Genomic DNA, 24,578 nt, shown 5'->3' with positions numbered 1-24,578 from the left:
TGTGAGTTGGTTTCTATTTTGCAGACAGGCCCATCTGTGGCATACTTTAGATTCCACAAGTAAGCGGTATCATATGGCATTTGTCTTTCAAAAATCTTTTTTAAGTGTTGACTCCTTTGAATCAGGATCTGAACAAAGACCACATACTAATTTTAGGTGTTAAACCTCTAAGTCTAAAGTCTCACATCTGTATTGCGCCCCCCCCCCCACCACCACCTAGGTTCCATGTCATGAATTTATTGGAGAAGTCAGATCAATTGCCCTGGAAAATGTCCCACGGCATTGACTTGACATTTTCTAACTAGTTCCTCTGCTGAATTTCCTGTTAAATGAAAAGATCCAGAGGCTTGCTTAGATTCAGCTTAACTTTTTCAGCAAGGCTGCTTCAGAGGAAATACTGTGTATTTGGTTTGCATCATACCATAATGTCCTGTTACCCTCTTAGTAATATTCATTAAGATTGATAGCAGGTTCCTGGCTCACCACCAGGCTGATCCCTCCTCTGTAGTCCCCGTCAACCTGTCACCTAAGGGCTTTAGCATCTGTTAATGACCATTGCCTAGACTCATTCTTCCAATAGGTGATTAAAAAAAGGTTTCCTCACTCTATCATTCCTTCTGCTTTTATCAGCTGGTATTCATCTCTAAAGAAGAAGTTTCTGCCATCAACTATTGGTGAACTCTAAAATAAGGTTTGGGTTTCCCTGGTGGCTCAGATGGTGAAGAATCCACCTGCACTGCAGGAGACCTGGGTTCAATCCCTGGATTGGGAAGATCCCCTGGAGAAGGGAAAGGCCACCGACTCCAGTATTCTTGCCTGGAGAATCCCCATGGACTGAGGAGCTTGGAGGGCTACAGTTCACATGGTCACAAAAAGTTGGACAAGACTGAGTGACTAAGCACAAAATAAGGTTTATACACAAACTTATGTTACTGGGGGAAAGGGAAGGAGGGATAAATTGGGAGATTGGAATTGACATATATATGCCACTACTATATGTAAAAATTGATAACCTACTGTATAATGCAGGTGTCGACTAAAAATAATACGTGCAACCTCAAAGTTGAGAGGTTTAATTCGGTGGAAGTGTTAGGACTTGAGTCTGGGGGACAGTATCTCAGGTGACTCCGAGAGAGCTGACTCCGAGGAGGTGGGGGAGGAGCCAGACTATATACAATTTTGCAGCCAGGGGCAGGTAATCTGAATATGCGACGATTACTGTTAATCAAGAGAAAACAAAATCTCCTACATGAAGAGATTTAGTCATCTTCTATGTATAGAAAGATGCAAGCATCTGGGCTTGCTGAAATCATTTCTTTCATAAGCCTCTAGCCATCTGGGGCCAATCCTGCTTTCTTTATTGTTCACATACTAATTCCTTGTGTACTGTAAGAGAAAGCGAATGTGGAGGATGGCTGCCTCTAAATATCCCCCAGTTCCTCAGTGCTTACCAGGGACGAAAGTAGCTAATGGTTTCCCAATAGCTGGCTATGTTTCACCTGGGCTCAGAAATTTGCATTTGGAAAAGGCTTGTTTCCTGGTAGAGCATAAAGCAGAAAACATTTCATGTCACACAGGCAACTCTTCTCCATCCTCTGTAATGACCCATATGGGAAAAGAATCTAAAAAAGGGTAGATATATGTATACATATGGATACGTGTATAAATGATTCACTTCGCTCTACAGCAGAAACTAACACATCTTACATCACCTATACTCCAATAAAAATTTTTAAATGATGAATTATACAGAAAAAAACAAGATAACTGCATCTTTCCTTTTATCAGGTTTTAGAATAGAGAGCTGGTTATCTGCTCAGTTTTTTGTTTGTTGTTTGTTTTAGGCTGTCTCTGAATTCATGACGTTTTATCTACTTGATGTGCTTCAATCCGTTACAGTCATCTTTTGGATGTTTACCTTGTATTTTAGACTGGTGGTGTTATGGAGTCCAAGCTCACTCTGCTAGCCACACGATGGGCCGATGAAGCCGAGAGAGGAGATGTTGGGGCAAGGAAGAGACTTTAATCGGGGAGCCAGCAGACTCATAAGATGGCAGGCTAGCGCCTCAAAATAACCATCTTATTGGAGCCTGGATGGCAGGTTGTTTTATAGACCAGAAAGAAAGAAGCAAGGAGGAGCTGAATTCAAAAGGCAGAAGGAAGAGGGAGATGCAGTGGGGAAGTAAAGTGAAAGGGTCTTCAGTCTTGTAAAACATCTCCAAGGGAACGTCCAGCCTTCAGAAGGGTGTGTTATCCCTCCTTGAGCCGAACAAAGGCATTTAAGTCTACAGTCAAGCAGAGGGGCAGGGTCCTCCAGGCAAGCCACTGAGTATGATTATAATAATAAATAATAATTTTTTAAAAGGCTTCCCTTGTGGCTCAGCAGGTAAAGAATCCACCTGCAATGTGGGAGACCTGGGTTCAATCCCTGGGTTGGGAAGATCCCCTGGATAAGGAAAAGACTACCCGCTCCATTATTCTGGCCTGGAGGACTCCATGGATTGTATGGACATGACTGAAAGACTTTCACTCACAATAATAAAAGCCAGTCAAAGAAACAGTTTCCAACATAGAGTCAGCCCTGGCTTCCTCCCTGCCACAGTGGGATACCCTTCGTGTTGATCTATTTATCCTTTTGACCTGGAATACCCGTGTCTGAAAATTTCTTGGCAGAAGAGAGTGTCCCAGGCTCACTCACCCTCTCCTGTCTCAGCCCTGGGGTCAGCCCTCTCTAAGGAGCCTGGTTCTGACAGGTGGTCCTGCTCACTGCTTGAGTCATGGGTACTGGGGATTTTTCATTTGGGACATCTATGAAATCACATTCATTTTGATTTCAAAATCAACCAGGGGAACAAATCACAATTAAATTTACACTTATATGCCTTGAAATGTAAGTTTGATGCTTAAAGAGACTCATAAGGGACTCCATCAATTGAACGAGTCAGCCTCCTGGAAAAGCCTGATGGCAAGCATGTTTTCTAAGTCTACTGGCAGTATCCTACAGGGAGGGGAATTGGCCTGACCTCTTTACCAGGGAGGAGGTGTCGAATAAGATTAAGGCTTGTTATGCCACCACGCATCATTGCCTGTACCCCACATCTGCTGAAGGGGATCTGGAGGACAGGCTGTGGCTCCCCTGTTGATGGTGCCAAGGTTACAATTTTATTCTTTCAAACATTTGGAACATGTGTGGCAGGAGCATTCTGCCATATCCCTTGAGTTTGTAACGACCTTTAAATTTGCTGGATACACAGACCCAGTGGGGAGCGGCAGGCAGCTGAGGTCCTGGTGGCCCTGCAGAGCAGGCTGCCTAAACAGTAAGTTTTAGCCAGACCAGAGCAAAGTCATCACCCAACGTCAGCTCTGGGCACCGGTGTAGATTCTGTGATGGTGGAATGGGATTTGGAGAGTAGACATCCCAGTCAATCCTAAAGGAAATTGACCCTGAATATTCATCAGAAGGACTGATGCTGAAGCTGAAGCTCCAATACTCATTGGAAAAGACCCCGAGGCTGGGATAGTTTGAGGGCAGGAGGAGAAGGGGGCAGCAGAGGGTGAGATGGTTGGATGGCATCACTGACTCAATGGACATGAGTTTGAACAAACTCAGAGACAGTGAAGGACAGGGAGGCCTGGCGTACTGCAGTTCATGGGGTCTCAGAGTTGGACATGACTGAGTGACTGAACAACAACCTCCCAGATTACCGAGGCTGTCAACTGCAACAAAGCTATCTGATCTGCAGAGTTACTCAGGCTCAGCCTGCTTGTGGGTACTATTATCCCACTTATTTTAAGGGTAGGGTTTTTGTTCCTTTATCCTTCCCTTCCCTCACATAGGACTTTGCAAGTACAAGTCACAGACACAAGGGACTTAAATATATAAGACTTTTTGACTTTCTATTCCACTCATGTACCTGGAATATGTAATAGGATCATATAGGAAAGTATTTTTTAAAAAGCAACTAAAATCTCTTAATAATTGGAACCAACAAAGTTCACTTGCCTACTGTTTCCTCTACCTCTGATTCCTGCCGTGCAGGATGTGAATTCACTCCCGGGGTGGTGGCCATTCCACAGGGCTCCACCACCTCCTGACCACGCATCACACCTCAAGTGATGCTGCAGACTTTCACAGTCAGGCTCCTGGGCTTTGTGACACCAGGCAGACCCACAGGGATGCCGAGGCAGCACTGGGCTGGGGTCACACGAGGTCAGGAGTGAACTATAAGGAAGGAAGTCTCACCCCAGGAGGACAGGGAATGAGAAATAAAAGGTGCCTCCATGGTGAACGGCAGGTGGTTCTGAGAGGCTGCTCCACGCTCCTCAGAGTCCTGGGCAAGGTCAAGCTCCAGTTGCCCTGAGGAGCGACCTTGAGAATTCAGCTTATATGGACTTCCCTCCTGCCCTCACTCGTCTGGTGCCTTGTTCCTGATCCCTGGAATTACCTCCCAAATAAAGCAAGAGCATGCAAGTCCCCCTTCATGGATCACTGCCTTGTCATGGAGAAGGGGCTTGTGTAACTGAAAGAGTCAATTCCTAGGTTGGTTGATAAGTCCAGGGTCCCCAAGGAGGAGAGAGGGGTCTGAGGCTCTTGAGGAGGAGATACGGGTCTGGAATTCTCAAGGAAGAGAAAAGGACACCTTAGTCCTAGTCACAGACAACTTTTTTCCTTTAATCCTGGAGCTGATGATTACACAACAAAACAACTCAGCTTAAACTCTGTACTGAGGATTATCTAACAACAATGTATCCTGCTTGAGGTCAGTTTCTCCTTCTTGAAAACCTTCTGACCAATCCTGTTATCTTAAAATAGATATTATGGGAGTGGGTCTGCTAAGATCTTTCTATTGCTAGTTCTAATCCTGTCATCTTAAAATGTAAATTGTGGCGTGGGTCTAGTAAGACCTTTACAACCTTGAGACATCTTTTGATTTATTGTAATAACCAATTGAAAAAGTAACTCCCTTTAAGACAAGCAAGTGTCGGGGCACTCTCCACCCGCCTTCTGACGTCTGTGTCAGAAGCTTTCTCTGTCCCTTTTTCACTAGGGCATCCCTGGTGGCTCAGACGGTAAAGTGTCTGCCTACAATGCAGTAGACCTGGGTTTGATCTCTGGGTTGGGAAGATCCTCTGGAGAAGGCAATGGCACCCCACTCCAGTACTCTTGCCTGGAAAATCCCATGGATGGAGGAGCCTGGTAGGCTGCAGTCCATGGGGTCGCAAAGAGTTGGACACGACTGAACAACTTCACTAACCTAACCTTTTCATTTTAATGAAACTCTGTTACACAAAAGCTCTTGAGTGATCAAACCTGGTCCCTGGTCCTGAAGCTAAATCTTCTTCGGAGAACACGAATCTGACATCGTTCACCATAAGCTATCATAACTCAATGAAGGTATGAGCTATGCCATGCATGGCCACGCAAGATGGATGGGTCACAGTGGAGACCCTGACAAAACTTGGTCCACTGGAGAAGGGGTGGCAAACCCCTCCAGTATTTTGGCTGTGAGAACCCCACGAACAGTATAAAAAGACAAACAGATATGACACTGAAATATGAGTCCTCCCAGGTCTGAAGATGTCTAATATGCTATTGGGGAAGATGGGAGAGCAATTCAATGGACATGAACTTGGGCAAACTGCAGGAGATGGTTAGGATCAGAGAAGCCTGGCGTGCTGCCGTCCGTGGGGTCACAGAGTTGGACATGAACAACAACAGATCCAAGTCCCTTGTCCCAGGCTCACCTTTAGAAGGAACCCAAGCCAGTATGCCAACTGTATTTCTCTACTGAATCACCAAGTATCTGTGGAGTGAGCACCTACTCTGTGCCAGACTGAGCCATCAGAGGGTGAGTGCAGCGCCCTCTGCAGCTGTCAGTCTAGTACAGAAGAGAGCCGAGGGGGAGCTGAAGCTAACTGATGTACCTCCACATAGCTGCACAAAAGGATTTTTCAACAAAACGATTTCAGTCTCAGTTTTAGCTGAGTTCTCAAGACAACTGGTATCAACCGCTCCCTTTTCACAAAATGTGTTACCAGGTCACCTATGCAAGGCTGTGACGGCTCCTGACCATTAGCTGACCTCCTGTGTCCGATCTTTAAAAGAGGTTTGAGAGGTTGAGGGAGGTACTTGATTATAAGAGCTTCTTCTTCTTTTTTTTTTTTTTTCATTCTCTCTCTCTCTCCTGGCGATTTTATGAGGACCCCTACCTAGGGCTTCCAAGGGGGCGTTGGTGGTAAAGAACTCGCCTGCCAAAGCTGGAGACACAGAGAAAGGAGGGCTCCATCCCTAGGTGGGGAAAATCCAAAAAACAGAAGCAATATTGTAACAGATTCAATACAAACTTTTTAAAATGGTTCGCATCCAAAGAAAAAAAAAAAAAAAACAACTAAAAAAAAAAAAAATAGACAAGAATGATCTTCCTAACATTGGTGTCCTCTGTACTTAAAAACTTCCCAGCTGGCCCAGTGGTAAGGAGTCCACCTTACCACCGGTTTGATCCCTGGGTCAGGAGAATCCCCCTGAAGGAGAAAATGGCAACCCACTCTAGTATTCTTGCCTGGATAATCCGATGGACAGAGGAGCCTGGCGGGCTACAGTCCATGGGGTCACAAAGAGTCGGACACGACGGAGCTCACACGCGGCTGCCTAGGGAAGGGTGAGAGTGTGGTTCCCAGAAAGTTTGAAACTACAGGTGCGCCTCTGTGTCTCTATTTGGCGGCGCTGCTCCAGACCCTCTTGAATCACTTGTCATTTCACATCGATCCCGTCTTCGTCACCAGGCTGTCAGATCCCAGCGGACAGTCTGCTTGGTTCAGGGCTCATCCCAGGCGCCGGCACACAGGAGGTGCAAGGTCATCAGTTGCCCAACCAACACGGTCTCAGGAAGGGACAGACTGCACGCAGAAAGAAGAGCAGGTCGGAAACTGCGGATCTCAGAGGCATCTCCCCGCCTCCGGCCCCAGCAGCGGCTTGAGCCAATGGAGCTCCCCGTTGTCCCAGGAAGGGGCTGGAAGGCGGAGTTTCCAGGGGGCATGGGGGCGTGTCGGCCCCGCCCTCGCCCCGCCCTTCCCAGACTCGCGCGGCGCGGCCGCAGTCTCCAGGCAACAGCACAACCCGGGCGCCTAGCAGCCCGAGGCGGGAGGGCTGCACCCGGGCCCTCGACGGGCGGACGGAGCTCGGCGGCCAAATGGAGGACGACGAGGAGGAGATCACGGCCGCCGCGCTGCGGGGCAAGCCCCGGCCGCTGCCCATCTCGGCACTGTCCGCCTTCAGCTACATCCCTCCGCGGCGCCAGGACCCCAAGGAGCACAGCTACTACTACCGCCAGGGCTGGGTGAGCTGGGGTGGGGTTGGGGCGGGGGGGGGGGGCGGTGAGCGGGGTGCTTGAGGGCCGGGACGGAGGACTGGATGCTGGTGGGGGCTGCGGGGGTCAAGGGCGGGGCTGCATTGAGGGGAGGGGGCAGGAGGGCTAATGGGGGCGGGACTGCAAGTCCAGGGAGGTAACCGGGGTGGGGGGAGAATAGGGGCGGGGTTACAATGCCTGGGTGGGACCAAGGGGACGTGTTTGGGGCGGGGCTGCACTTCCAGGGAATGAGATGGGGGCGGTGTTTCACGAAGGGGACGGGTCCTGGGAGCTTCGGCCCAATCGGGAAGGAGTCTGGTGGAGGGGGTTCAGAGGGAGAAGAAACGGGGTGAGACAACATAGAGACATTACTTTGCAGACCACGGTCCATCTAGTCTAAGCTATGGTTTTCCCAGTAGCCATGTATGGATGTGAGAGTTGGACCATACAGAAAGCTGAGCGCCGAATAATTGATGCTTTTGAACTGTAGTGTTGGAGAAGACTCTTGAGAGTCCTTGGACTGCAAGGAGATCCAACCTGATGCTGAAGCTGAAACTCCAATACTATGGCCACCTGATATAAAGAACTGATTCATTGGAAAAGACCCTGATGCTGGGAAGGATTGAAGGCAGGAGGAGAAGGGGCTGACAGAGGATGGGATGGTTGGATGGCATCACCGACTTGATGGACATGAGTTTGAGCAAGCTCCAGGAGTTGGTGATGGACAGGGAGGCCTGGCATGCTGCAGTTCATGGGGTCGCAAAGACTCGGACACGACTGATGGAAGGAACTAAACTGAACACTGAGAAGGAGGGTGCTGGGGGCGGGATTACACTGCTGGGAAGGGTTTCTGGGGGCGTGGATGCAGGGTGGGGCGGGGCTTCAGTGTCAGGTTAGGAGTCTGGGGATGCGGCTACACAAAAAGGCTGGGGTGGGCTTGAGCAGCACAGCCTGTAAAAGGTTCGAGGTGGGAGGGGGGCGTCAGGGTCACAGGAGTGGGAGAGTAGTAGAGAGGCCTCTCTCTGGGGTTCTTAGACCCCAGAGAACCGCTGCTAAGACCACCGTAAGTGGTCTTACGGTGTAAGGCGGAGTAAGGCGGACCCCCGCGCCCCGCCACGGAGGGGCTGGGCAGGGGCGGAGCTGGGTGGGCGGTGGATGGGGGGTGGGGGTGGGTTCAATTGTTAGTCGTGTTGGACTTTTTGCAACCCCCAGGCTTCCCTGTCCATCACCAACTCCTGGAGCTTGCTCGAACTCATGTCCATTGAGTCAGTGATACCATCCAACCATCTCATGCTGTGTCATCCCCTTCTCCTCCTGCCTTCAATCTTTCCCAGCATCAGGGTCTTTTCCAATGAATCAGTTCTTCCCATCAGGTGGCCAAAGTATTGGAACTTCAGCTCCAGCATCAGTCCTTCCAATGAATATTCAGGACTGACTTCCTTTAGGATGGACTGGTTGGATCTCCTTGCAGTCCAAGGGACTCTCAAGAGTCTTCTCCAACACCACAGTTCAAAAGCATCAATTCTTTGGTGCTCAGTTTTCTGTATGGTCCAACTCTCACATGCGTACATGACTACTGGAAAAACCATAGCTCTGACTAGACAAACCTTTGTTGGCATAGTAATGTCTCTGCTTTTTAATATGCTGTCTAGGTTAGTCATAGCTTTTCTTCCAAGGAGCAAGTGTCTTAATTTCAAGGCTGCAGTCACCACCTGCAGTGATTTTGGAGCCCAAGAAAATAAACTCTCTCACTGTTTCTATTATTCCCCATCTGTTTGCCATGAAGCGGGGATGGGGGAAGGAGCACAGTACACTTGGAAGAGGTGCTGGGGGGACTGGGCCTGCTGGGGTGGGGTAGGCCGGACACTCAGCCAGTGCTCCTGGCCTTTTGGGGGTGGGTTATGGCTGAGTGCTCTATGAGGAAGCGAGGGGAGTCGCCAGGTTCCTATTGCTTCTACCGGAGCAGGAAGCTTACTGGGTGCCCAGGATCTGGAGGAAGGTTGGGAGCTGGGGTCCGCCGCTGGGTGATGCTCCTTCTGGGGTCTGACTGCGGCAGGCTTGGCTGACTCGGTTTATTCTTCCTGAATTCACCAATCAGACACGGGGCTCCAACTTTCTGGGGCCAAATCAACCAAGCAGCAGAGAGATGCCCAAAGTGACCAGACCAGGTCTCCGTGCCTGGAAGGAGATCAAAAGTGAGCGAGAAGCGTAGTTCAAATACACCCTGCCACCCGCTTTAAGAAAGCTTTATTAAAACACAGTCGTGGCCTCATGTGTTTAGTATTGTCAGTGGCAACCTCACAGAGTTCAGCTGCAGCCAAGACAGGGGGACGGGCAAAGTCTAAAACGGTGATTGTCTGTCCCTTTACAGAAAACACTTCCAACATCTGCTCTGATGTCCTACTGCCCTGGGAAGGTAGGGATGGACCTTAAAAAAGTAATGCAGATAGATTGTAAGGGGAAAAAAAAACATAAAAAACCTCAGTAATGTTGATTGCTGGGGTCATAGGCAAATTCAAGTCCTGAAGCCTTTAGTGTCACAGGAAAAAAAAAAAAAAAAATGACCCAGGAGAAAGGCTAACACTTAAATAAAAAGGCCTTCAAGGCAGCAAGAACCACAAAATACATTTCAAAGTCCATTCTCAAGCCAACTCCCAATGGTAATGAAGTCCTTGTGTGAAGTGGTGTTTAATCAGCTTCAGGACTCCAGAAGCTGATCCTCTGACCTTGAGAGTATTTGGACTAAAGAGGATGAAGTGTGTATCACAGGTTTGCTGGGGGACCCAGCTGCCACTAAATTCTTTGTAAATAATTCCAAGCTCTGCTCAGAGCTGAGAAGAAACACCGAGAAATTAGCTCTTCAGTCAGTCTCTGTGTCACCCTCACGGGTTAGTTCCTTAGGAGCTCAGGATCCTGGGTGAAAATACTGTGTGTGTGTGCGTGTGTGTGTGTGTGTGTGTGTGTGTTAGTCACTCAGGCGTGTTGACTCTGTGAGACCCCAGGGACTGTAGCCCTCCAGGCTTGTCTATCCATGGGATTCTCCAGGTGAGAATACTGCAGTGGGTTGCCACGCCCTCCTCCAGGGGATCTTCCTGACCCAGGGATCGAACCCAGGTCTCCCACATTGCAGGCAGGTTCTTCACCAGCTGAGCCACCAGGGAAGAGCTGGGTAAAGTACTGACTCTGTGTTAATTAGCTCAAGTCACAGAGCAACCACTGCACCACACCTTGCCTATCTCTGAATCAGAGATCAAACAGAGCCAACTGCATGGAGCTCTTATGAGAATTAATTTAACTAAGGGGTAGAATTTGTATGCAGGTCAGGAAGCAACAGTTAGAACTGGACATGGAACAACAGACTGGTTCCAAATAGGAAAAGGAGTATGTCAAGGCTGTATATTGTCACCCTACATATTTAACTTATATGCAGGGTACATCATCAGAAATGCTGGGCTGGAAGAAGCACAAGCTGGAATCAAGATTTCCAGGAGAAATATCAATAACCTCACATATGCAGATGACACCACCCTTATGGCAGAATGTGAAGAGGAACTAATAAGCCTCTTGATGAAGGTGAAAGAGGAGAGTGAAAAAGTTGGCTTAAAACTCAACATTCAGAAAACTAAGATCATGGCATCTGGCCCCATCGCTTCATGGAAAATAGACGGGGAAACAGTGGAAACAGTGTCAGACTTTATTTTTTGGGGCTCCAAAATCACTGCAGATGGTGACTGCAGCCATGAAATTAAAAGATGCTTACTCCTTGGAAGAAAAGTTATGAGCAACCTAGATAGCATATTGAAAAGCAGAGACATTACTTTGCCAAAAAAGGTCCGTCTAGTCAAGGCTATGGTTTTTCCAGTGGTCATGTATGGATGTGAGAGTTGGACTGTGAAGAAGGCTGAGCGCCAAAGAATTGATGCTTTTGAACTGTGGTGTTGGAGAAGACTCTTGAGAGTCCCTTGGACTGCAAGGAGATCCAACCAATCCATCCTGAAGGAGATCAGCCCTGGGATTTCTTTGGAAGGAATGATGCTAAAGCTGAAACTCCAGTACTTTGGCCACCTAATGCAAAGAGTTGACTCATTGGAAAAGACCCTGATGCTGGGAGGGATTGGGAGCAGGAGGAGAAGGGGACGACAGAGGATGAAATGGCTGGATGGCATCACTGACTCGATGGATGTGAGTCTGAGTGAACTCTGGGAGTTGGTGATGGACAGGGAGGCCTGGCAGGCTGCGATTCATGGGGTCACAAAGAGTCAGACACGACTGAGCGACTGAACTGAACTCAACTGACTGAAGGGGTAGAAAGTGGCACACGGTAAGCCCAGTGTGAGCAGACCTCTTCTTATTATTATCCTTTTTATTTGTTCATCTTAGTGATGATTAGAGTTTCCTTTCACTGAAGGCTGGGTCTCGGGGCCTGTCTTTTATCCTCCACCCTTGTTCAAAGTTGGAAATTAACACAGGTGAGGCAGGTAGTCTGAGTGTCAAAGTGTCAATCTGTTGGTTCCTAAATTCTAAGGCATCTCCCCTGTGGGAGCTCAAAGTCAAGGCTCTCATAATAGCACACTTATTCAAAGCCCGTTGCTCAGGTGGTAAAGAATATGCCTGCCCTGCAGGAGACCCGGGTTCGATCCCTGGGTTGGGAAGATCCCCTGGAGAAGGAAATAGCCACCTACTCCAGTATTGCCTGGAGAATGCCACAGACAGAGGAGCCTAGCAGGCTACAGACCACGGAATAGCAAAGAGTCTGACACGACTGAGTGACTAACACTGTGACTTTCAATGCCGCGGATCTGAAGACAAATTTGTCCTCTAAAGCTGCCAGAAAAGATGCTATCAACTCCTGTCTTGCTCCCGAAGGGGCCTCTAGCAGTGTGTGCTTTCCCCATAGGTTCAGTCAATGGTATTTAAAAATGACTTTTCTTCTTCTTCCGCCTCGGCCGCTTTTCAGCTCCTGAAATGCAAAGGCTAAGTCAGAGGAGAATGACCTTTCATGAAGGTTTTGATTAAATTTTTCAAAGTCTAAGAGCTGCATTGAGAAAAAAAAACCTTAGGCAGTGTTAGAATATGCTTTCTGTCGTGCTAATGTGAATTGTGGATAGCTCTGTTGTGAAGGAAGCTTTGCTCAGAAAGCCCTATCTCAGCTTTGGTGGGATTAGCCAACTTTCCTTGTTGGTTTGTGGGAGAGACACAGAGGCAAGGGGTTGAGTGTTTCTTTACCCTCCTGATACTGAATTTCCCTTTGCCAAGTGCAGCCAACGACTTGGTAAAAAAGACCTCTGACCATGCAGAGGTGCAAAGGGGCATCTTTGAAAGGCCTGTGCCAGCATGCAGGATGCAGGAAGTGTTCAATCTCAGCTCCACGAGCCCCTCCTGAGTGGAGGAGCCTTTAGGCACCACACACGCCTGCCACACCTCGGGCAGGTGAGCCCCAGTTCTGTTGCTGGCCCACTTTTAGAATCTAGACAGGTTTCTCTCTGTTATCCAGTGGACTCTCGCACCCACACGCCGTCCAGTCTCAGCGTGTACTAGCCAAATGCAAGTATGCCCCCTGCAAGACACATTTCCGTTCCCACTCCTACCTGATTTTCTCCTTAGCATCTACTACTGTCTGACCTACTAAATATTTTCCTTAGTTATCCTGTTGGGTTTTTTTCCCCCTCTCATTAAAATAGGAGAGCAGGGATTTATTCATATGCTTCCTGTGTCCTCAACAATTGAAAGAATGCCCACGGTCTCACAGTTGGTGTGTCATAAATACCTGCTGATGAATCAGTAAGGATGAATAAATGGATGCAGATTTTTTTAAACAAAGTGACAAGTCACCGATTGACAAGTTTAGCCTCTTAGACTAAACAGAAGTTTCCTTTTGGATTATCTGCTGTTTGGGTTATCCTTGACCTTGCTCTTGTCCTAGGGGGACCAAAATTGGGAGTGGACTGTGGTTGCCTCTCTCTGCCTGGGCTGGCTGCACTTGCTCTGCTCAGTGATCTGACCCTGGAAACTTAAGGCCTGGAGGGGTGGGGCTGAGTGTCTTCCTCCAACTTAGGAAGGGGTCACCAAGGAAGGAGGATGGAGTGAGCTGGGGGGTCATGTGTGCCCTTCTAGTGGAAGTCCTCCTTCTGGAAGGAAACACCGGGAGTGGGGAAGAAGTGTTCCTACCAGTCATGACCGCCGTGTGAACACATGGTGAAGGCCCTTCTGTGTGTGTTTATGAATGTGATCATGTGTGTCAAACTTCTTAAACTAGTAACATGTTCCCACATGATTATACAACTATGTGTGTTTACTTGCAGCACACTCTTTTCATTTAACACTACATCTCAGACTCTTTCATAATCATCCCCTTTTAAGAAGTACAACAATCAAATAATACATGAAAAGTGTTAGTCACTCAGCTGTGTCTTGACTATTTGTGACCCAATGACTGTAGGGGGCGTCTCTGTCCATGGGGTTTTCCAGGAAAGACTATCAGAGTGGGTGCCATTTCCTTCTTCAGCAGGTCTTCCTGACCCAGGGATTGAACCTGGGTCTCCTGCATTACAGGCAAACAGCACTTTCCCCAATATACTTAAGCCGATTAGGCACGTGTAAGATTAGATTCAGGTTTCAGCCCACGTGGACGGCTTTTCCTTCCTGGATGTGAATTGCTGCGGGTTGGAGGTTGCGGGGGTGAATGGGGAGCTGGTATCAGTGGAAGAGAGAAGGCAACTGCCTCCACTCTTGTTAAATTGACAAAGTATTCAGATTATTTGGAAAGTTATGAAAATTCCCCCAACTTGGGATCTTAACTCACCAAAGAGGAAACAGTCTTTGCCGGGAACCAAAGAGATAGTTGAGTATTGTTCTTTTAAAAATGTTAAGGTTGTGTCCTTGACGAGCTCCAGTTCTTCTGAGATACAGAATTTTGAACAATGTTAAAATTAATGAAAACAACCTCCTTAAGCTTCATCTACTGTCTAAGTCCCAAGGAGAAGTGCTGAAAGTACCAGACGGAAAAATGAATCTCTTAAGAATCAAAGAAAACTACTTTCGGTCACCTTGGGAATTTTCAGTTTTGAAAGTAGGTCACTCCGCTCTGGGTAGGCAGACAGTTCTGAAAGCCTGCAGGTGACAGGTAGTGGTGCCATGGCCCGTGAGGAGAGGCGATGAATGTAGTCCTGTCATAACCTTCTTAGTCAAGGTAGGCTGGGACGTGCTATGCAGACAAATGGACTCCAAACCCAGAGAGTCTTAACTAGTGGGGTGTCAGAGCCTGATCATACTGACAAAGGGGGATTTTAGCATTTCTTCTGGACTTTGTATTCATTTAAAAGCCTACAGTTGCCACAATGGGCATACTATACCACAGAAATGATCAAATGCTACAAAATTGGGTCTTTTATCCCCAGAGAACAGGTTGTTAACACAAGCTCACCACTGGCCTTAAACAAATAAACATAATGAAATATAGCCCAGCATGTATGTTTCTCCCGGGCAGCTCTTCTGAATGTAGGGACTTGGGAAACTAGGCTTCTTCATTTTAGTTGCTCCATTATTGCCAAGGCCTGGGAATCTTTGGGGCTTTGTAGTCCTTCCTTGGATCCTTTAATTTGCTGGCCATTGAGCAAGGTGAGAATTGATGTTTTCAAACTGTGGTGCTGGAGAAGACTCTTGAGAATCCCTTGGACAGCACGAAGATCAAACCAGTCACTCCTAAAGAAACTCAAGCCTGAATATTCATTGGAAGAACTGATGCTGAAGCTCCAATACTTTGCCCACCTGATATGAAGAGATAACTCACTGGAAAAGCCCCTGATTCTGGGAAACACTGAGGGCAGGAGGATAAAGTGATGACAACAGAGGATGAGATGGTTGGATGGCATCATTGACTCAATGCACATGAGTTTGAGCAAACTCTGGGAGACAGTGAAGGACAGGGAAGCCTGGCGTGCTGCAGTCCATGGGGTTGCAAAGAGTCAGACTTGACTTAGCGACCGAACAACAACAAAGAGCAGGCAGGGAGAGTGTGCAGGCCTGCAGGAGAGTTTCTCGGGGACTAGGCCTAGAAGGTGGTGTCCACTGATTTCACCCTCATTCCCTGGCCAGAGCTGTATCCCACCTGCCCTGGATATTATGATGGGAACTGGACATTGCAGTCTTCTGTTTGCGCTGGAAGAAGAAAGGTGTTTGGTGGGCACTCAGGAGTACCCTTGCCACAGTGGAAAAATATGTTTGTTTCCTTTCTCTTGTTTCTTCTTTGCAGAGCTGATCTGGTTTAAAGTTTCAATGGAGAGTGTATTTACATTCAGAATGGTCTGAAAGGGAGGAGAAAATAAAGGACTTGGACCTCAGTTTGCTCAGAATCTTACCCCAACTATTTGTGTGAGAATTTGTGTAACTTCTGGGAAGAGAGCTTCCAAGATTGAGAGGAGGCACTGGGCATAATAAAACCCACAGCCCTAGAGGAGATGGCCCCTAGGATCCCCGCTGCTCACCTCCTCTCTGGCCGAGGTTCTCTGGGTGCAGAAGGGGACACCCGTGGCCACCACCAGCTGCTCCTGGTCCTAGGGAAACAGGTCATTTGGTTGCACTGTAGGCTCTCTCTGAAACACACCTATTTCATGGGTCAGCTGGGCCTGGAGGGATTCCAGTGATGATGAGACATCTAGATTATGACCAAGAGCCCAGATTGTATTACTGTGTAAATGGAGGTGACGGACTTTCAAGTTACTGTCTGTGTCTGCCTTTGGGCTTCTGCTGGGGCTGGCCTGTAGCTCTGAACCCAAAAGGGAATGGTCCACATTGCAGTAGCTCCCTTACAGAAGGTGGGCATGCTTGTTTGGAGAACCTGCCTCCCACCATCCCAACAGAGTGGGTGGCAGGCATCCTTGAGCTTCTGATGTATTTCTGCAGGGCCCACTGGCCTGGGAATTATTAAAAAATTTTTTTTTGCTGCAAGATTTCCTTAATCTGTCTAGGCTAGAAGCGAACACCCAGCCAACCCCTCCAGCTTCTGCTTCTGTGCACATCCTACTCATTGATGTTAAAGATAACTGAGATTTTGGACTTCCCTGGAGGCCCAGTGATTGACTCCATACTTCTAATGCAGGGGGGTGTGGGTTTGATCACTGGTTGGGGAATGAAGATCTAACATGCCATGCTGTGTGGCCAAAAAAATAAAAAGAGTCTATAAAAAAAGATACTGAGGTTTCTCTATCATTTCCTAAAGGTTTTTGAAGTTTGAATTTTATGTGATAAGCAAATTTCTGATTTTACATGGTCAGAGTGGTGGGTATTCTCTTTGCGGTATTTCCCCTTTTGCTTTTATGCCTTGGAGGCCCCTTATGGCTTTTCTTTTCAACTATTTCACTAATCCATCCTGAGTTTACTTTTGCCTGTAGTGTGATATGAAGACTTAAGTTTCATTTTCTTTTTCCCCCAAACAGCTAGCCAATGTTCATGGCACGAAAATCTGAATAATGTATCACCTCTCCATTGATCTGGGTCTTTGGCTTTTTTATCTGTGTGAGTACAAGGCTGGACTTCCCTGGTGGTCCAGTGGTTAAGACACTGTGTTTCCAATGCAGGGGGCAGGGGTTCAGTCCCTGCTCAGGGAAATAAGATCCCATACGCCACTTGACATGGTCATGTATGGATGTGAGAGTTGGACTATAAAGAAAGTTGAGCTCTGAAGAATTGATGCTTTTGAACTGTGGTGTTGGAGAAAACTCTTGAGAGTCCCTTGAACTGTAAGGAGATCCAACCAGTCCATCCTAAAGGAAGTCAGTCCTGAATATTCGTTGGAAGGACTGATGCTGAAGCTGAAACTCCAATACTTTGGCTACCTGCTGCAAAGAATTGACTCATTGGAAAAGACCCTGATGCTGGGAGAGATTGAAGGCAGGAGGAGAAGGGGATGATAGAGGTAAGATGACTGGATGGTATCACTGACTCGATGGACATGAGTTTGAGCAAGCTCCGGGAGTTGGGGATGGACAGGGAAGCCTGGCGTGCTGCAGTCCACGGGGTCTCAATCGGACACGACTGGGTGACTGAACTGAACTGAGTACAAGGTTGCCTTCAGGAGGCTGTAGGTTGCCTTCAGGAGGGGTGAAAGTCAGGGCCGGCTAAACCAGGGCATGCACAGACCCAGCAGCTGCGTGGGAGAGACAAGGCGGTGCCGAGAAGAAGCTCCTGCAAGGCGACCTCATTCCATGCCCACTGGGGCACAGACTGAGAAGCCACAGCTCCCCCTCTAGCACTTGGAGTGACTTAGAATGCAGGCAGGTCAGCATTCCAGCATCACTGAATCAGTGTCTTGTACATGGTGCCTCTGAAACTTTGAAGAACCTGAGAATAATGTTTCTAAAAGATAGCCTTGTTTTCCTGACTAGATGGTTAATGGTGTTGCAGGGAAGAGCCAAAATGGCTCCATGTTGGAAGTGTGTTGACTTGCTTTCTGTTGCTTCTGTTATTATAATAATTCATAGTGGGCTGCCTCAGAGGGCCCTGCCCCTCTGCCTGACTATTGAGAAAAAGTGCCTTTGTTCAGGACCCTGTCCACTTGTGATGACAAGAAGGAAGAAATTAACATCCTCTGCCTGAGGCTTGCCATTCTAGGAGATACTTGTAAGATTAATGGCCTTTTTACTTTGCTTACTTTGTCACCTCCCCAGTCCCCCACCCTCCAATCTCTGTTCTATAAAGGAACCCGGCATCTAGACCCTGATGAGATGGTCATTTTAAGATGTTAGTTTGCCAGCTCCTCGGTCAGCTGGCTAATTTCTTGCCTCAAACCCTGCCTCGTGGATTCATTGGCCTCTTGCGCTTCGAGCAGAGCAAGCTTGGGCTCTGTAGGACTGGTACCAGGACAGCAGCCACGTCTGGGTTATCTTCAGACCTTCCTGAGCAGGAGCGGACTGTCCTGCACAGGATGGATGATGCGTGAAGGCGTTTCCAAGGCTGGGCTGAAGCTTCGTCACACTCCAGCCGTTTCCACTTTTGCTGGAAGCCCTGAGTTCCCGCACTGAGAGTCTGCGGGATGTGATTTCCACCAGATGGTGCACACATCATGCATCCTTTTCACTGTGACCTTGTACCTCTGTGTCCTGCAGTTGGAGGGGGTCATTCTAGCATGAATACTAGAATTTTTTCCCTAGAATACTAGGAAAAAAATAATAAGCAGCCTCAGACCCTGTGATCCCAATTCCAGTGAGATGGCCCATCTGTGTTCACTGTTGGAAGATTCAAGGCAGATGGTTTTTGTAGTTATTAAGTCACTAAGTCACGTCTGACTCTTTGACCCCATGGACTGCAGCACGCCAGGCTTCCCTGTCCTTCACTATCTCTTGGAGTTTGCTCAAACTCATGTCCACTGAATTGATGATGCCATCCAACCATGCCATCCTCTGTCATACCCTTCTCCTCCCACCTTCAGTCTTTCTCAGCATCAGGGTCTTTTCCCAGGAGTCAGTTCTTTGCATCAGGTGGCCAAAGTATTGGAGTTTCAGCTTTAGCATCAGTCCTTCCAATGAATACTCAGGGTTGATTTCCTTTAGGATTGACCGGTTTGATCTCTTTACTTTCCAAGGGACTCTCAGGAGTCTTCTCCAGCACCACAATTCAAAAGCATCAATTCTTCAGTGCTCAGCCTTCTTTACAGTCCAGCTCTCACATCCGTACATGACTACTAGAAACACCATAGCTTTGACTATACAGACCGTTATCAGCACTTGGCTGGAGGAACATAAATGACAGGCCTGACTTATAAGGTGGAAATTAGAGATTGGCTGATACATGGATTTCTTCTTTTACTAGATACCAAATAAGGCAGTTTTATTTTTGTAGTAAGAAAAATTGGGGATTAAAATTATGGAGATGTTACAGATGGTAGTTCTGTTAACAGGTTCATTTTCTAACACATCAGAGCTCTGTGTGTGTGTGTTTTATGCATATGTTTGCTATATGTATAAAATACATGAATAGTTTGCATGTATATATAACATGCCAAACATATATATCTATGTTCATACATATATGAATTATAGCTTTTATAGCTGCTGTATATGATTAAAATATTTCTGTCTCTCTGAAGAAGGAGAATGTCTCTTTGGATATATTGTCCTAGTATTCAGAGATTGTTTGCTTTTCAAAGTTGTACAAGCCTATTAGAGAAAATTTGAGAAATTCAAGAGAAGCAAAAATGAAGGAGAAAACAGATATCAAACAGATTATTATTATTTTAAGGTTTGCGCTCCAGGATGGAGTCGGGGAGAGTGAGGAGCCTCTTCTGGGAAGAAGGGAGTCTGTAACAAGTGGAGGAAAATTGCCCCTGGAAACATCTTTACCCCGTTGGGGGCTCTCGGGAACCAGGGGCCTGGCCTCCGTGCTCTCGTCGCTGCCCACATGATGACCTTCTCTACACACGTTTGTTGCTGTGGGAAATCTCTATACGTTATCTCTACTCTCCATCAGGGAGAGTTCAGGCTTTTCAAGCCCCCTGAAACTTCTACGACTCAGCCCCTGAATAAACCCATGGCTTGCTTTCTCTTTTTATTCCCAGACTGGAATCATTTCCCTGTATGACTGTGTTTTTAAGAGGGATCCAGGTTATAATCAGAAGTTACACCGAGATGACAGAGAACACGCCAAAAGCCTGGGACTCCGCATTAATGAGGAGGTAATAGCAAGAGGGTATCACCGGGCGTGAACAGATTCCCGGTGTGCGTTTTCACCACTGTGTCCAGTCGGCCGCACGAAACTCTCCCCTGTCTTCCGGTGCCAGGAAGAGACGATGAAGCTGCGGTCACTGTGGCTTGGTTCTGCCCTGTTAAACAGTCTATTCATTTCTGTGACTGTTGTTTAGTCCTATGAAAGTGAAAGTGTCAGTCGCTCAGTGGTGTCCGACTCTTTGCAACCCCGTGGACTGTAGCCTGCCAGGCTCCTCTGTCCATGGAATTCTCCATTCACTGGAGTGGATTGCCATTCCCTTCTCCAGGGGATCTTCCCAAACCAGGGATCAAACCTGGGTTTCCTGTATTGCAGACAGATTCTTTATGACCAGGGAAGCCCAGCCCAGTCCTATAGAATTTAACAATTCCATGACAGCAAAACTCAGAAGTTCTTTCCAACAGATAAACAGGTCTTTGCTGAACCTCTGAGGCCTGGTATCATGGTTCCAGGGCCCTGGCCTCCCAGGAATGGAAGCACACAGGCAAGAGAGATTATTTCTCGCGAGTTACTGGGCCGCTGTGTGCACCATTGTATGGTTCAGGTCCTCTGTTTATCTGAATAGATTTCTGGAAGGAGCTGACAGGGTGGGTGGTGACCAACCAAGGGAGCCAGACTTCAGGGTGAGAAGGTCAGGCTCACAGCAGATGCCTGGGGTGGAGGGGAGGAGGAGGAGGAGGCTGTGCATCCCCTAGGCAGGGTCAGGACCATCTGCCCACTGGGTTAGACCCCACTTCCACACTAGAACATTGTCTCCATAAAGTCTGATGTGAGGACAGTATGTTTATTAAAATTCATGTGCTGCACTAATATCATCATCTTTGTACAATACACAGAAATCAGCATGTAAGAGCTTCTGGTGGGACTGCTTTTTGATCAGAGGATTTTTGCCTGCCGCTGTTAATGTTTTAGAATGTCGCCATGTCAGTTTCCATGAAACTTGTAATTGACGTGAAGTTGAATGATGGAAATGCTGAGAGGTATCACTGCTTAAGTCACGGACATGAACAGTTTTCCTGCTGTGTTGTTGTTATTCAGTGGCTAAGTCGTGTCCCACTCTTTGCAACCCCCATGGACAGCACTTCCCTGTCCTTCACTATCTCCCAGAGCTTGTTCAAACTCATGTCGGTTGAGTCGGTGATGCCATCCAACCCTCTCATCCTCTGTTGCCCCCTTCTCCTTGTGTCCTCAGTTTTTCCCAGCATCAGGGTCTTTTCCAATGAGTCTGTGGGTTTTGGTTTGTATTAATTCATTCCCAGTTAGTAGTGAAGTTAGTGCTTCTCTCTTACAAGTACGGACTTCCCTGGTGGCTCAGAGGATAAAGTGTCTGCCTACAATGAGGGAGACCCGGGTTCAATGTCTGGTCAGGAAGGTCTGAAGAAGGAAATGGCAACCCACTCCAGTATTCTTGTCTGGAAAACCCCATGGATGGAGGAGCCTGGTGGACTACAGTTGCAAAGAGTCAGACATAAGTGACTTCACTTTCACTTTTCTCACAAGTATATATGCCTAGCATGACTTAAAGTCAGTCAGACATTTTGAGCACCTCCCATATGCCACTGAGTATAAAGTGAACAAAACAGGAGTGTCTGCCCTCATAGAGCTGAAATTCCCAAGAGGAGACAGAAGAAAAAAAACCAGTGAATGATGAACTGAATTCCAGGCAGTGATCAGTGGTACGCAAAGAGACACAGCCTTTTAAGGGGATGTGGAGGTCTGGGGATGTGATGGGGGCTGGGGAGATAAGGAGTTGGGGAGATGAGTGTTTGGGAGAAGGAAGGAGGGGAACAGAAGACAGGCGGGAGGAGCAGCAGGGAGAAGGGAAGAGAAGGAGGAGGAACTCGATCCTGAAGGCAGTGGGTACCTGGCGTCCCTGCAAGATCTTGGACTGTCCTCTGAACGTCTTGAGGACACTGGTGGCCTGGAGCAGAGGGGACAGAATCTGACCTGGTTGAAGAGCACCCCCCACCCCACCCCGGCGTCAGTGTGGTCTTAACCGGCTCCTTAGGGGCTGCGATGGTTCATTTGTAGGTTTCTTGTGCACCGAGAAGCCCGGTGGAGGCGGGAGGCGGGTGTGGGACACGAAGGCATGGACAGCTGAGAACGCTCTACTTCCCCTCCTACAGGAGCGCGAGCGGCCGGTGGGGGTGCTGTCGTCTTCGGTCTACGGGCGGCGCATCGACCAGCCCGTGGAGCCTCTGAACCGCGACCACGGCCGCGCGGGCCACGTGAAGGCCGACTTCTACCGGAAGAACGATATCACCAGTATCAAGGCGCCTGGCTTCGGGCACATCTCTCCTGCCTGAGCTCCTTCCATGGGCCGAAGGGCGCACGAGCGAGGCAGGAGGGAGGGCAGCGCTGGGGACGCTCGGAGGGCCTCCCGGGGCCGGTGGGCGCCCCTGATTCCCCTGGATGCGCGCTGGGTCGCGGGGAAGGACCAAGGACCACGCAGGGCTGCTTGCCTGTGTATTTCCTGGGCGACCAGCCTGGCCAAAGGCCTGCGATTCTTAGGATGGACACCTGGTAGGACGTTTTTCCGCTGGAACCAATTTCAAGATGAAATGATGCTGGAGAGTGATCCATTGCGGGCATCTGAATAAAGTGAAAACTTTGTTCCCCCTTGACCGCGGTTGGTTTTGCTTTCTGTTTGCTCCTCTGCAGGTTTGCGTGTCTCCCTGACAGGCGCTCATAGCAATGGTGTTCAGATGTTTTTCTTACCGGTTATGGGAACTGCTACCGTCTCTTGGCACAGGTAACACTTAATGGGAGATAAAATAAAATTGCCTTTTGGCACAATTAGACTCTAGATTCTACAACCGCCCCCTCCCCCGCCAGAGGTCTGAGGCACAAATCACAGAAATTTGCATAACTAAGGACAAAAGCCCCCTGCAGGACCAGTGGCCAGTGAGCAGGGGCAGTACTCCCCCAGGGGGTGCAGGGGTGAGCGGGGGCAGTACTCCCCCAGGCGGTGCAGGGGCTTCTCACTGCCACGGCTTCTCTGGCTGCAGAGCCTGGGCTCTAGGGCTTCTGGCTTAGTTGCCCCAGGACATGTGAAATCTTCCCAGACCAGGGATTGAACCCGTGTCTGCTGCATGGTAAGGCAGATTCTTAACCAGTGGACCACCAGAGAAGCCCAATCTTTAAAGTGGGAGTTCCAAGCCTTGAAGAGTTTGTGTGGGAATCAAGGGGCCACTGGAATGTGGTCTTCGCTGACCCCATAGGGCAGTGACGGTTCATTTGTAGTATTCTTTTAGGAAGCAGCTGCTGCTTTTAACGAAAGTTGGAAATGTTTACTCTGGAGATGATTTGAAACTTATTTCAAGTGTTAAGATTTGGCTATGGTTTAAATGAATGGATCTCTCGGAAGAAATCACCCCTCATCTATTGTGATTAAATTTCCCACAGCTTAGCAGTTAATGGGCAGGTGATTGATTAATCTCAGTGCTGAGTCCTCCATTGCTCCTTGTATTGTTCTGACTAAGGACTTTATGACACTGTGTTCCTGGCAATTTCAAGGTTGAGCGGCTCTTAAATATTTCTTTATACTTTTGAAAATGTTTTTTCACTATGAAAAGTGAAAGTGAGGTCGATCAGTCCTGTCTGACTCTTTGCAACCCCATGGACTGTAGCCTACCACACTCCTCCATCCATGGGATTTTCCTGGCAAGAGTACTTTCACTATAGCTGGCTTAAAAAAAATTTTTTTTCCAAATAACTAGCAGTTTATTTGGAATGCCTTTGGGTGTGTTAACTACATTTAGAATAACATCATAGAGAGTATACAAAGTTTGGGTTATGGAAATTTTTATAAATTACACTTTTCTCAGTCTTGATTATCGAGAAAGACAAGGCATCTCAAAGAAATGCCTTCATCTGAAAGTAGTTGCCGTAAATTAACAGACTAGATTACTTTCAGTTACCTTAAGTCAGACCCCACTCCCTTACCCTTCCACTGCTTTTAAAAAGCAGGCCTTGAACTGGGCAGGATTTCAAAAACTCACATTTGTTAGACAGCAAGGGAAAATTAAATGTATTTATTTTAGCATCTTGACTTTTACACTTCAAAGACAACAATGAATGCCTGTTAGTCAACTTTATCAAAGAAAAACATATATTAAAAGGATTTGTTTCGACCTATCAAGTTTCCACCACGAGTCAGTGTTTTTCAAAAGCAGAGTGTTGCTGTCTTTAGGAAAGCGCTGCTGCACTGGGAAAAGGAAAAACATGGAAGATTGATGATAATGTAGACTTCTTTAAATAGGCGTATCGAAAACTCTGCAGAATTAAGGGGACTGGATTCACAGCATTTTTCATGAGAGCGGAATTCCTACAAGGTTCAGAAGAGCCTTGAGGACTCTTACGTGTTGTTGGTGTCGCAGGCATGATGGCTGATGGACGTGGATGACAGGTCCTCTTATTTGCATGATCTGCTCATGGGAATGTCTGGACCTGCCCAAACTGCGGGGGCCTTGACCCTGAGCCACAACTTTCAGATTCAGGAAACAAGCAGCTTTC

At 47.8% G+C, this 24,578-nt stretch overlaps 1 protein-coding gene across 1 annotated transcript; it reads left to right on the top strand.

Moving 5' to 3' along the window:
• The first annotated feature begins 7,095 nt into the window (after window positions 1-7,095).
• On the top strand, window positions 7,096-22,687 carry CFAP90 (cilia and flagella associated protein 90). The gene is made up of 3 exons (XM_086361182.1): window positions 7,096-7,337; window positions 19,897-20,013; window positions 22,190-22,687. Exons 1-3 carry the CDS (start codon window positions 7,191-7,193, stop codon window positions 22,367-22,369), a joined length of 444 nt encoding a protein of 147 aa, XP_086217308.1. The 5' UTR covers window positions 7,096-7,190; the 3' UTR covers window positions 22,370-22,687.
• The last annotated feature ends 1,891 nt before the right edge of the window (window positions 22,688-24,578 follow it).

This window comes from Bos grunniens, chromosome 20 (assembly GCF_055505025.1).
Source record: "Bos grunniens cultivar Pamir isolate PY7600 chromosome 20, Bosgru_T2T1.0, whole genome shotgun sequence".
Taxonomy (NCBI): Eukaryota; Metazoa; Chordata; class Mammalia; order Artiodactyla; family Bovidae; genus Bos; species Bos grunniens.
The sequence above is the reverse complement of the archived record's forward strand: the minus strand, read 5'-3'. Positions and strand labels throughout refer to the sequence as shown.